This window comes from Bos taurus, chromosome 20 (genome assembly GCF_002263795.3).
Source record: "Bos taurus isolate L1 Dominette 01449 registration number 42190680 breed Hereford chromosome 20, ARS-UCD2.0, whole genome shotgun sequence".
Classification (NCBI taxonomy): domain Eukaryota; kingdom Metazoa; phylum Chordata; class Mammalia; order Artiodactyla; family Bovidae; genus Bos; species Bos taurus.
In genome coordinates, this window is record NC_037347.1 from 13,794,637 (window position 1) to 13,808,670 (window position 14,034).

Here is a 14,034-nt window from a genome sequence, read left to right on the forward strand (position 1 = left end):
ATGAGTGAAATTTCTGGGTCATTATAGATCTCTGTCTTGCTAGCTGTGGACTGAAAGTGAGAACAGTGACCTTGGAGCCACATACCAAGGACAGCAGAGCTATCTTCCAGTTCCGGACCACTCACCTCTGTGCTGTTAGTTGCAAGAGATATAAACCTTAAAAAAAAATGTAGTAAAATACACCCAACACAAAATATACCATTTTAGCCAATTTTTCAAGTGTACAATTCATGGCACCAATTACATTTATACTGTAGTGCAACCATTACCACTGTTTCTAAGACATTTCTAAACAGAAACTTGTTAACAATAATTTCCCAGTCTCCCTGGCCCCTGGTATCCACTAATCCTTTCTGAAGAAAAATAATTTTTATCTTATTTGAGTCACTGTGCTTTCAGTTGACTTTGTACATTGGTTTAACCTGTACCCTAACACCCACAGAGACTAAACACAGGAATAGAGTGCTGCTATAAGAGAAATGAAGAACCTACAGGAATGGAAGGTGAGGACACAGATGTAGGAAGCTGGTAATACTCAGTATACCATAGATAACATTTGTTAAAAAATTGTTGCTCACCATAACTTGGAAGGCAAGCCAGTCACCTATCAAGTCTTAGCTCTGAGGGGATTGTTTGGGAAAACTAAGAATGTTGGTATATGTTTGTTGGTATGTGCTGCTTTTGGAAAGATTATACAAGAGAGATGAGCTCAAGTGAGAACTGGTCAGTTTGCAAAGATGGAGAGAAAAGAGTTCTGCTAAGAGAATTGTGCCCGTGGCCCCTGATCTGAGGCATTAGATGACTGGAAAGGCAGTTGTTCTGTCCTCCTGACACCAGTAGAGAAGACTGACGCTCAGCGCTCCTGAACTATGATTAGCGTTGAGGGTGCTGCCTTCCTCCTCACGTCTATGGTGTCAGAAGGCCCTGAAGCAGACGCCGTTAAAGTGAGGACCAGAGGGTGGGCACCATACAGAGGTCCACATATGAAAAAAATTTGGCAGGTTTGGATATTATTTTAACACAAATCTGGTTGTGAGCAAACAGAAAAGAAACCTATTAAGTTTCTGAGGGCATTTTATTACCAAAGATAAGTAAGCCTGGCCTACCAAAATACCCCTCAGACTTCAAACTGGCATCAGTAGGAATGTATACCAGTAGCTGTCTAGGATACGGTCATGGAGGATAATGGACAAGAAAGAATTCCCTGCAGGCAAAACCAGGGGCCACCGCATACAACTGCTAAAGGAATTCTTGCTAGAAAGGAGACCCAAGTAAGTCCAACGGGCGATCTCGGGAAACTTCACAGAGCTCGGAATCCCTACGGTTTCTGCCAGACTGCTCCTGAGAATTGGTATGGGCCTGCTATGTTTCCCATGCTTTCCTTTTTCAAATGGGAGTCTTTAGTGTGGTTTTCCGTTCCTGTTCTACCACTGGGGGTGTGTGTGTGTTGGAGGTGAGCGGGCCAGGCAAGTGTTCCACCCTTTCACAGGTGGCCATGTCACGAGAAGCTCTAATTGGGGAGGACTATGTGTTGCTCCGGAGAAGGCAATGGCACCCCACTCCAGTACTCTTGCCTGGAAAATCCCATGGACAGAGGAGCCTGGTAGGCTGCAGTCCATGGGGTCACTGAGGGTCGGACACACTTCACTTTCACTTTTCACTTTCATGCATTGGAGAAGGAAATGGCAACCCACTCCAGTGTTCTTGCCTGGAGAATCCCAGGGATGGGGGAGTCTGGTGGGCTGCTGTCTATGGGGTTGCACAGAGTCGGACACGACTGAAGTGACTTAGCAGCAGCATGTGCTGCTCAGAGATTCTGGTCTTTGAGCTAAAGGCAGTTAACTGGTTGGGATCTGACATATGGTCGATAGCTTCTGTGTGGGGGGAAAGAAAAAAGGGTACTCATGATTATTTGGATAGCCAGAGAGGCAGACTATGGTGGAGCTGGCTAGCTGACTCTTAGAATTCATTTCTAATTCTTCCTCTTTTCCTTTCAGTAATAGAGTGCCCTTAGCTGACCAAATGGCTATCAACTGAAGATTCTATTTCCCAGCCTCCCCTGCAGTTGGATACAGTTGTATGATGGAATTTAGGTCTATGGAATGTGAATAGAGTTGACATATGTCATTTCCAGGTCTTCTTCTTAAAGATGATTGCTCTGTATTTTATTTTCCCACTTCCCAACAGGCTTGAAAATGGTGACAAACTCGCCTTAGAAGTCACTTACTGAAGAGAGTTATTCCACCAGCCCTGGACTGTTGACTTGGAAGAAGAATACGACCATTGGTTTCTCTAACCCATTCAATCTGCATTAGAACAGCTGAACCTATGGCCGCACTAAGAAGGTTGCCAAAAAACAAGCCAAAAGCTAAGTCTTGTAAGTCTGAGGATTTAGGAGGCATGACCTTCACAGAAACACGTTTACATGGAGAAATCGGAATCCACTTCTGAGCTAACTTCAACACTGGCGAACAGAGCAAACCCTTTTCTTAACATCTTCTGTAAAAACAAAAGAAAGGCAAACATTTATAATACCTCTTTGCATCTTGTATTAAAAGCCATTTCCATCTTCCTTCTGGTTTCAGGTACACAACATTTCTTCATGACAGGAAAATAGTGTGGATATTTTAAAGTAATTTTATACTTGTCACCATCTGTCTTTTCTAAACTGTTAATGAAATCATCAGGAAGAGCACCTGCAAAAAATCATTTTCTCACACATCAATTTTTCCACTCATGATTGGTTTATTTAGCACTGGCATGGTGCCTTTAAGAAGCTCCAGGGATTTTGGTGGAGTAATTGAAATTCAAGTAAAATAATGACAATCCTTATAATATTGCTTTGATGTTACTGGAATGGGGTGGTGGTTAGAGGTCAGGTGGCCTGGGAGATGGTAATTCAAAATACGACCAGGCCTCAATGCACTTGTACAGATGGCATTTTGATGAGGAACAGGCAAAATTAAGCTCCCCTCACCCTGCCCCCCGTGCAAATCCATAACAAATAAGAAAAGGCTAGTTTAAATTACAGGGGCTTCCCTGGTGCCTCAGTGATAAAGAATCCGCCTGCCAATGCAGGAGATGTGGGTTTGATTCCTGGGTTGGGGAGATCCACTGGAGAAGGAAATGGCAACCCACTCTAGTATTCTTGCCTGGGAAATCCTATGGACAGAGCAGCCTGGTAGGCTATAGTACGTGGAGTTGCAAAAGACTCAGACACGACTCAGCAACTAAACGCCAGTTTAAGTTACAATGTAGAGGGTACTGTGAGGCAAAAAATTTTCAAAGCACCAAAGGCTATTAAACACCAGCATGAGTTGTCAAGCAAGATTATAAAATTTCTTCTAGACTGTCTCTACAAACGTATATATTCTTATAAGCCTAAAAGTGAGGTGTGGTTTGCTTGTGCTTTTTCTACAAGGGGTGGTGGGTTCTTCAGAAGATACACTTTTTAAAGAATTCTTTTAACTTTGATTTGATAAATTGTGGGGTGACATTATTTGTCTAAATTATAGACTTCTTTAAAAAAAACAACAAAGGTTTACCAAGTTCAGCCTTGGAAAATACAAGGAAGGTATCATCCTCATTGAGGTTTTTGTTAAAGTCAATACATAGCTCACTCATTCTCTTCTTCATTGCTTTAATTTCCTGAAACAAAGATACAAATACAGGATGGTAACAATAAAATGCAACATTCATTCTTATCTCCATCAGTCAAGGAAGCTTCACTTTTATATGAAGACTAGGTTCTGTACCCAACTCTCTCTACTTTCTTAGAGATGTGCTTGATAACACAGTTTTCTGCAATTTTCTACATTGTGTCCATGAGAACCTGTATGCAATATGTACAGAAAGGGAATCCTGGTAATGTGTTAGAAATCAGGCATAAATTTGTAAGAACTAAATATATTTAGGAGGTATAGTGAAAGCAGAGTCTGGACACGGTACATAGACAGTAAGTAGCTGCTGAGTAAATGAATCAATCTGGTAGCCTATTGATAATGAACACTTTTAATTTTTTCCAATACAAAATTTTAATTTAGTAAATCAGTATTGGGTACTGAAGTAAATGAAGCGGTAAGAACCGAGTAATTAATTCCATGGTTCCTTAGGAAAACAGGCTATGTTTTTAGTTTTATACAGCATTTGCAAATAAAGGTGATTTATGGGCCCTAACATTTGTTTAAGAAGTACTAGATGAGGGGGAAAAAAGTACTAGGTGGGAGATCAAAGAAAGCAATAGGAGGGAAATCACAAGAAAACACATGAGAGAATTTATTAACCTGTCCCACTCTTCTAAAAATTCTAGATTATAAAACTTACATAGACCACACAATTTCTCAAAGCGTGCTTCTCACAGGTAGCATCAACATCACCTGGGAACTTGTTAGAAATGCCCACTCTGGAGACCCACACCATACCTGCTGAAGAACAAGCTCTCAAGAGGCGGGGTCCTGTATAATCAGAGCTTTAACAAGCCCTCTGGGTGATTCGGAGGCACACTAAATTTGAGACTGCTGACTTAACACATACTGTGCAGTGTCGTCCTGTCCTTGAAGAATGAGTTAATTCTGTAGCTGAGCTTCTGAACCTGGAAGATCTCATTGGGTATTAGGCAAAGGAGAACGTTTGAGAAGCTAATCTCTCCATTTTTAAGGTCCGTATATTACTCATAGAGGGTTTCATTCCAAAACGCTGGTTTTAAAACTTTCCGTCATAAGGATTTTATTACCAGTGCCCTATCTCTGTATGCATAAAGGAATGCAGTACAAGTTGACTATTAAGATCTGAACTAGCTATCAGAGGATGTACAGCGGAATGGGGGGAGATAAACCCGGCACACACAAAACAAATAAAATCCACACAGAATTAAAGAACAATTAACTTATCAGCTGTTTGACAGTCAACACGAGGTTAATAGGAGTTGTGGAATTTAAAATTATTGGCTACCAAATACATTGTAAATTGATTTGTACTATAAGTTATTTCCCACGTTACAAACACTTGTTTCCCAATTTCCTGTCTTTTCATTGTATTTTTTAAAATTTATTCTTTTATTTTCTAATAAGAAAAAGAAACAAACTCACATTTTGTACTTGTTCTGGAAGATGGAGCCCATTCCTTTTGCCCATTTTAACTGATTTTTCCAAGTATCGTCTGGCTTCAGGCTTTATCTTTTCCAGATCACAGGTTTCCTGAAATTAAACAGTGTGACAACCTCTTTCATTTCTGTTACAACAATGCATGGCTAAATTATAAACTACGAGGCCAAAGTGAAATTTATTCATCATCTCTGGTGGGCTGTGAAAGCACACAGGTGATTATGAGGCAACCCTTTTGGAAAACCTAAGTTCTTTTATGCTTTAGTGAGCTTCTGCTCATTTAAAACAGAAAAAATGAAATAGAAAGCTAACCAGAATTTCCCTGCCTTTCATCAGAATCAAGTGTGCTGTACCACTTGAAAAATGTGATAATAGGAATATTTGCATAATCTCATTCTGAGCGTTCTTTATGACTGAGTGGTCTTTTTCACAAAACATCTTTCTTATCACAAAGCATCTGGATTTAATTTTCTATCATTTGTTAACCTGGTTCCACTTGAGAGGCAAGAACAGAAATAATGGGCAAATTCCACAGAAATGGAAGGTAGGACTCTTTTGCCAACATACCAAACAGGGACAGCTGGATACAGCACCAGCAAAAGGCTCCAGAGCTTCAAAAATGCCTTTCTATTGCTCGGCAAGAAAGATCAAGGGACCACGACAAGCTGCATATGAACAAGTATCTGGGGGAAATGAGCTAGCATATCACAAAGAGGAGGAGAGCTAGACAAATCCTGTGAACCTGCATGCAGCAATGCACACAACACTCAGTAAAAAGCACCAAGGGCCTGGAGAAAGAGCAGAAAACTCCCCTGGCCACAGCCAGGTAATAAACACACCACATGTTTCTTTAAAACAGGTGGCAGAATATACATGGCACATCTGGGTGGCTGGTTAGTTTCTGGTCCCTGGGAGGAAAGAGGCTCCAGACAGATTCGGCAGGTGCAAAGGCTCCAGTGTGGCTGAGAGCTGATGAGGGACTTCGGCCTGTAGAGCCTTAGCACCCTCTCAGCTTCCGAGACCGAAGAGGGCTGCATTTGCTTTCCCTGCAGACTTGGGCTGTTCCCCTCAAGCTTTGTATCTTCGCACCTAATCACGTCTTGAAAATGCTCAGCTTTAGAGCTTGCGTGTTAGACTGTTGGTAAAGAGTTCTTGCTGCAACACGTCTGCAATTTCTTACATTCTGTTGCAGCAGGTAAACAGAGTTGTACTCCAACTGAGGGTATGATTGCGGGTGGCCAAAAAGTTCGTTCAGGTTTTCCTGCGAGATGGTATGAATCCAATCCAATCTAATACTTAATACAGCGATTTGTATCTCACTTTACCTACCAAAAAGTACTTTGTGCCATTGTACTAAAGTACTTATTGTGCATACATTACTCACAGTTTCCTCTGAGTTTATTCTCAGTGGAGGCAGAACAGTTAGACTTCTTTTTCCACAATAATCCTTTCTGTGTCCCTGGAGAATTTCTGAGCATGTTGGCATGAGTGGAGGTGGAACCCTCTCAACTGGTATTGGTACACACTGGGATGCCAGCAGCAGGTGGCTCAGGGGCAAGACACCCGGAACGGCTAGGGAGATAGCTGAGCTGGGGGCTGATTCCCTCAGAGACGGCCAGTAGTTCAAATTACAGTGTTCATACGGATTTTTGATGAACGTGGGCTGGCTGAGGCTGGCTTTAACAGCGCCAGGAAGTCTGTCCTGAGATGTGGGGCATGGCAACAAGAGTCCCCAGACAGGATGACACTACAGGTTCTAAGGCTGGGGAGAATCTAGGCGGTAGCTGTGTGCAGTGGAAGAGAGGAAAAAACAATCCCTGGTGAGAAGGGCCTGGCAAGGGCCAGGTACACTGTGAAGAACCCAAGGGGGAGGCTGAGATCCAGGGCAGAGGGCCTTCCCATCTGGGCAGTGGCCAAGACAGAAGCGAGGCACAGAGCTGGGCAGCCACGTGGCTTCTCAGGTTCCTGGCATTCACCTGGTCACAGGTGGCCCTGAGCTTAGGACAGAGGCTCATCAGAGGCCTCACCAGCGGACGTAAGCAGAATTCTTCCTCTCCTCCTATGCTTGATCAGCAGGTGCCCTCACACTCAGAGGGCTGGACTGGACATATCTGGTGGTTGCAGGGTGCTGTCTCAGAGAGCCTGGAAGGGCACTTGGCACAGTAAACTCAAAACTCCAGGTCTAAATTAGGTAACTGCTTATTCTCCCCAAATAGGTAACCCACGTGTCAACAGGATGTTCTGAGAAAAATCAGTTCTGAATTAGGTATAATCAAAAATGACCAAACTACACGTACTGAAATATTTGACTTACCACAAAAACGACATTTAACAAAAGTCTGATTCGATTATAACCAGACACCCTTTGCCTTTCAGACTCGAGGTCCTGGGAAATTTCCGGACATCTCTGGTAGGAGTAAAGCACGTCTAAAATGTGCTTTGAAAGCACATTCCTGTCCCAAAGCTGATCATAAGAATATTCTCCCTTATAATCTCCAGGCAAGGTCAGAACTACTGCCCAAGGATTTTCTAAGAGGGAATCAGCCAACACTTCTAGACGGCTCTGATCCAATTGTATCTTCCTTCCTGAAAAAGAATTTAATCTCCTTGAACTTGAACCAGGTCTCAGGCCTCTTTGGTGTGGGCAGGCAGGGGCTAAAGTTCTCTGAAGCCATTTTCAAATTTATATAATCTGACAGCAGGAGATCTTGCTTTATTATTTAAAAACTTTTTTATTTTATACAGGAGTATAGCCAATTAACAATGTTGTAATAGTTTCAGGTGGTCAGCAAAGGGAGTCAGTCATACATACACATGTATCCATTCTCAGGGGATCTTATTTTAAACTCTGTGGTAACAAGATTTAGTTTTCCCCAATGTCCTCCTGTAACTAAGAACTTTTATATACAAGTATGAGCACATAAACACATATACTCTTACATGTACACTTTTGAGCTTCCTTGGTGGCTCTGTGGTAAAGAATCTGCCTGCCAATGTAGGAGACACGGGTTTGATCCCTTGGTCAGGAAGATCTCCTGGAAAAGGAAATGAAAACCCACTCCAGTATTCTTGCCTGTGAAATCCCACGGACAGAGGAGCTGGGTGGGCTACAGTCCATGGGGTTGCAAAAGAGTCAGATAAGACTTAACTAAATAACAAAAGACTCACTTCACAGATAAGAAAACTGAGGTTAAATGACTTCCTCAATATACCACAGCTGATTAGCTGTAAAAGTGGGGATAGAAATAAATTCTTCTGTATTTGCAATGCCTTTCCCTTTCTTCTGCTTCTCATTTTGGTTTCTTTTTTCAATCACTTTTACTTGCTGTATTGGGGAAGCAATGGAAACAGTGAGAGACTTTATTTATATGGGCTCCAAAATCACTGGAGATCGTGATTGCAGCCATGAAATTAAAGGACACTTGCTCCTTGGAAGGGAAGCTATGACCAACCTAGACAGCATATTAAAAAGGAGAGACTAATGTCTCTTTTGCCAACAAAGATCTGTATGTCAAAAGTCAAAGCTGTGGTTTTTCCAGTAGTCATGTATGGATGAGAAAGTTGGACCATAAAGAAAGCTGAGTGCCAAAGACTTGATGCTTTTGAACTGTGGTGTTGGAGAAGACTCTTGAGAGTCCCTTGGACTGCAAGGAGCTCCAACCAGTCCATCCTAAAGGAAATCAGTCCTAAATATTCATTGGAAGGACTGATGCTGAAGCTGAAGCTCCAGTTCTTTGGCTACCTGATACAAAGAACTGACTCATTGGAAAAGACCCTGATGCTGGGAAAGATTGAAGGCAGGAGGAGAAGGGGACAACAGAGATGGTTAGATGGCATCACAGACTGATGGACATGAGTTTGAGCAAGCTCCGGAAGTTGGTGACGGACAGGGAAGCCTGGCATATTGCAGTCCATGGGTCGCAAAGAGGTCGCTCGGACAGGATGGAGCCACTGAACTGAACTGGTACTTCCTGTCAGGTTTTTGTGCTACTGTGGGGAGGAGGGCGTTCTCAGGCCGCTGCCTGCACTCTGGATAGGAGGGCTGCAGAAAGGCCTGCTTGCAGACTCCTATACGCTGTCACAAGAGTCTGCTTTTGTGTAGGCCACAGGGAGAGTGAGAAACCGCACTACATGAGAACACATTTAGACTGGGAGCTCCAGTTAAGGTCAGGCACTAGGGAGACAAGACAGACTATCTCCTTGAAGTGCTTTAAGTCCCACAGAGGAAGAAAAGATACATTAGCAAACTGTTAATCTGCAGTGAGTGAAAAGAGAGGGGAGTACTTGGGAAGCACAAGAGGACATTGGGCTGACGTGGAAACTAAGGCAAGGAAGTTGATGCTTTATATTGGATCTATTGACTTTTAAGCGTCTGACAAAGGTACAAGTTTCAATAGTATTATGACCAATGACTAGACTTGTACATTTCAAAATCAAGAAGGCATGGTAAGCAGAGGGAATTACCATTGCCATGTTGAATTTTGGGCTGAGTTTTTCCTCTTTAGTATGTGTGCTCTTTTATTTTATTTTTTTTAAATCATGGTTTTTAGATACTGGTTCTTGTATTTTAATTTGGAACCAAGTTTCCACAGCTGGTAGATCACATAATGCTTAAAAACATATACTTAATCCCGTGACCTATTCATTTACACTGTAACATTAAAACTTTCCTGTTGAAATCATTAATTGTCCAAAATGAACTGGCAAGATCAAGCCCACAGCTCTGAAAAAAATATAAATAATATTACAATAGATAATTGCATTTCTCAACTTAGCTTGCATAATTCACTTAATTGCACTAAAGAATTCTTTTCTTGTACTTCTTACTCAGCAGGCCACTATAATAAAATGTTATACACCTAGAGACATTGCACATTTTTCTCACCAATGTGGCTTTTTTGATCTCTGCAGGCTTCTTAGCCAATGACTGAGAAGCCTTTGTCAGGACAGGGAAACACTAGGACTTGAGACCATAGTCGCTGGCTTTTGATATTTGGACATTTTGTAGCTAAAGGGATGTGTTCATCTTTTTTTTCTTCTGATCGATATAAGGATACATTAAATGTTATATTTCAATGTAATATCTGAACTTTACAAATGACTATAACTACATATATATATTATGCTGCTGCTGCTAAGTCACTTCAGTCATGTCTGACTCTGTGCAACCCCATAGACGGCAGCCCACCAGGCTCCCCTGTCCCTGGGATTCTCCAGGCAAGAACACTGGAGTGGGTTGCCATTTCCTTCTCCAATGCATGAAAGTGAAAAGTGAAAGTGAAGTTGCTCAGTTGTGTCTGACCCTCAGTGACCCCATGGACTGCAGCCTACCAGGCTCCTCCGTCCATGGGATTTTCCAGGATAGAGTACTGGAGTGGGTTGCCATTGCCTTCTCCGATATATATTTTGAAAACAAATTAAATCCATCCTTAAACTTATGAAACAGAATATTAAAACACTGTTGCCTTTATCTATGTAATAGGTAACCACTCCCTTGAATTTTGTGTGAAATATTTTCTTCTAGTTTTACCACTTACATTTACATTGTTTGGATCTGCCCCAGTGGCTCAGCAGTAAAGAATCTTCCTGCAGTGCTGGAGACTTGGGTTTGATTCCTGGGTCAGGAAGATCCCCTTGAGAAGGAAATGGCAACCCACTCCAGTATTCTTGCCTGGGAAATCCCATGGATAGAGGAGCCTGGCAGGCTACAGTCCATGGGGTCACAAAAGTGTCAGACATGACTTAGGGACTACACACTAAAATCCCACTAAATACATTGTTTACTTTTGCTCCTTTTGGCCTTTTAAAATGATACCTTTTTGTATGCAGTGCTATGTAGTTTCTTTTTTTCACTTGTTGTTACTATGATTTTCCTCTGCCTAAAGGCAGAGGAACCAGAGATCAAATTGCCAACATCTGCTGGATCATCAAAAAAGCAAGAGAGTTCCAGAAAAACATCTATTTCTGCTTTATTGACTATGCCAAAGCCTTTGACTGTGTGGACCACAGCAAACTCTGGAAAATTCTTAAAGAGATGGGAATACCAGACCACCTGACCTGCCTCCTGAGGAATCTGTATGCAGGTCAGGAAGCAACAGTTAGGAAGGTCAGGAAGCGACAGTTAGAACTGGACATGGAACAACAGACTGGTTCCAAAAAGGAAAAGGAGTATGTCAAGGCTGTATATTGTCACCCAGCTTATTTAACTTATATGCAGAGTACATCATGAGAAACGCTGGGCTACATGAAGCACAAGCTGGAATCAAGACTGCCGGGAGAAATATCAATAACCTCAGATACGCAGATGATACCTCCCTTATGGCTGAAAATAAAAAACTAAAGAGCCTCTTGATGAAAGTGAAAGAGGAGAGTGAAAAAGTTGGTTTAAAACTCAACATTCAGAAAACTCAGATCATGGCATCCGGTCCCATCACTTCATGGGAAATAAATGGGGAAACAGTGGCAGACTTTATTTTCTTGGGCTCCAAAATCACTCCAGATGGTGACTGCAGCCATGAAATTAAAAGACACTTGCTTCTTGGAAGAAAAGTTATAACTAACCTAGGCAGCATATTGAAAAGCACAGCCATTACTTATCAACAAAGGTCTGTCTAGTCAAGGTTATGGTTTTTCTAGTAGTCATGTATGGATGTGAGAGTTGGACTATAAAGAAAGCTGAGCACTGAAGAACTGATGCTTTTGAACTGTGGTGTTGTAGAAGACTCTTGAGAGTCCCTTGGACTGCAAGGAGATCCAACCAGTCCATCCTAAAGGAAATCAGTCCTGAATATTCATTGGAAGGACTGATGGTGAAGCCGAAACTCCAATACTTTGGCCACCTGATTTGAAGAACTGATCCATTTGAAAAGACCCTGATGTTGGGAAAGATTGAAGGCGGGAGGAGAAGGGGATGACAGAGGATGAGATGGTTGGATGCCATCACTGACTTGATGGACATGAGTTTGAGTAAACTCCAAGAGTTGGTGATGGACAGGAAGGCCTGATGTGCTGCAGTCCATGAGGTCACAAAGAGTCAGACACGACTGAGTGACTGAACTGACTGAAATGAAGATTTAGTCATGCTGTTGCATGTTGCTGTAGTTTATTTTCTTCACTACTACAAAACATTCTATTGTAAATATATTACAGTGTATTGACCCATTTTCCTTTTGATGGAAATCTGAGTTGTTTCAATGTTTTGCTATTATAGATAATGTTATGAATACATGTTCAATTTCACCTGTGGACAAATGCAAACATATTTTTAGGTAAATGCTGAAGTGGGGGTGGGGTGGGTGTGCTACGTTTAGAGAATATAAGATCCAACTTCATAGGATTAGATTTTTTTCTGAATTAGTTATTACTATTATTTTAAAAATCAATTTACACATGTACTAGCAGTGCACGAATATTCCCATTGATTCCTATCTGCAGAGATACTTGGCACTGTCAGACTTTCATTTTTGTCAATCAGTCAGTGAAGAATCTTACTGCAGTCTTTATTTGAACTTCCCTGACTTAATTAGGTTAAACATCTTTTTCATGTTTAATTGCCATTTGTGTTTTATCTGAACTACCTTTCATGTCATCTGCTCATTTTTCTATTGTGATGCTTGTCTTTTTAAGTGATTAAAGTATTACTTTATATATCCTAGGTACTAATGCTTTGCTAGTTTCACGTTTTGCAAATTTCTTTTTTTAGTATTTGAGTTTTTTTTTTTTGTATTAGTGTCTTTTCACTTTATTAATAGAAGTTCTTTATTTTAATGTAGTCATGTTTATCAGACTTACAGTTAGCACTTTTGGTGTCTTTTTTTAAGAAATACTTCCTGGCTCAGATGTCATGAAGGTTTACTTCTATATAAACTGCCAGAAGCTTTAAAGTTTAGCTTTTTAAGACTTTAATCCATTAGAGATTGTTTTTCATTTGGTTGTGAGGAAGCAATACGATATTTTTTGCCCCACATGGACAGCCCATGTCCTTGCATCAATTACTGAAGGCTTGTTTTTTTAATTTGTCACCATTTCTCACTTCAGTTTGAGGAACATTTACTAAATATTTACTGTACTTTGTACCAGGCACTCTGCCAAAGATGCAAAATAAAATCAAATGTGACACCTTTTTCCCTTGAGGGCTTTAACATAAAGTCTACATGACTTCTGGCAAGTATTTACCAACCACTTCCATGACTTGGAGAAGGAATGGCAACCCACGCCAGTATTCTTGCCTGGGAAATCCCATGGAAGAGGAGTCTGGTGGGCTACAGTCCATGGGATCGCAGAGTCGGACATGACTGAAAGACTAACACTTTCACTTTTTTTCCATGACTCTTGGAAAGTTAGGGCTTCCCTAGTGGCTCAGACAGTAAAGCGTCTGTCTGCAATGCAGGAGACCCAGGTTCGATACCTGGGTTGGGAAGATCCCATGGAGAAGGAAATGGCAGCCCACTCCAGTATTCTTGCCTGGAAAATCCCATGGACCGAAGAGCCTGGTAGGTTACCGTTCATGGGGTCGCAAAGAGTCGGACACGACTGAGCGACTTCACTTTCACTTGGAAAGTTACCATTTCTGAGCCTTAGTTTCTCTACTTATAAAAAGGGATACTTCACAAGATTGGGATGAGAGTTAAACTAGATAACTCTATTGCTGTATAACTGTAAAGCAGCATCACTAGCCACGCCTGGGAAGGAAGTAGAAAGACGGGTTAGTCTCATGCCCTACTACGATTTCATCCATCCATTTAGTCAACAACTTGCTTATTTTAAAGGTTGTGAATCAGATGATATTCCCTAGGCTGTAATGTGGTGTCCCTTGAATCTGGGAGATTGTCGTGACTAGTCAGTCAATATGGTGTTGCAGAAGTGATGCTATGTGACTTCTGAGACAGGTCATAAAATGCAATGCAGCTTCTGTGTAGAACATGCTGTAACA

The 14,034-nt window shown here is 41.5% G+C and overlaps 1 protein-coding gene across 3 annotated transcripts in view; it reads right to left on the reverse strand.

Annotated features, from left to right (window-relative positions):
* Positions 1 to 14,034, reverse strand: part of NLN (neurolysin) — a 100,671-nt gene that overhangs the window by 41,673 nt on the left and 44,964 nt on the right. For all 3 annotated transcript variants that reach the window (XM_059878764.1, XM_024981346.2, NM_001033989.2), the window contains 3 exon segments: positions 5,088 to 5,195; positions 3,546 to 3,648; positions 2,536 to 2,696 (listed from right to left, as the gene is read on the reverse strand). In XM_059878764.1, coding sequence (XP_059734747.1) covers positions 2,536 to 2,696; positions 3,546 to 3,648; positions 5,088 to 5,195 — 372 coding nt within the window.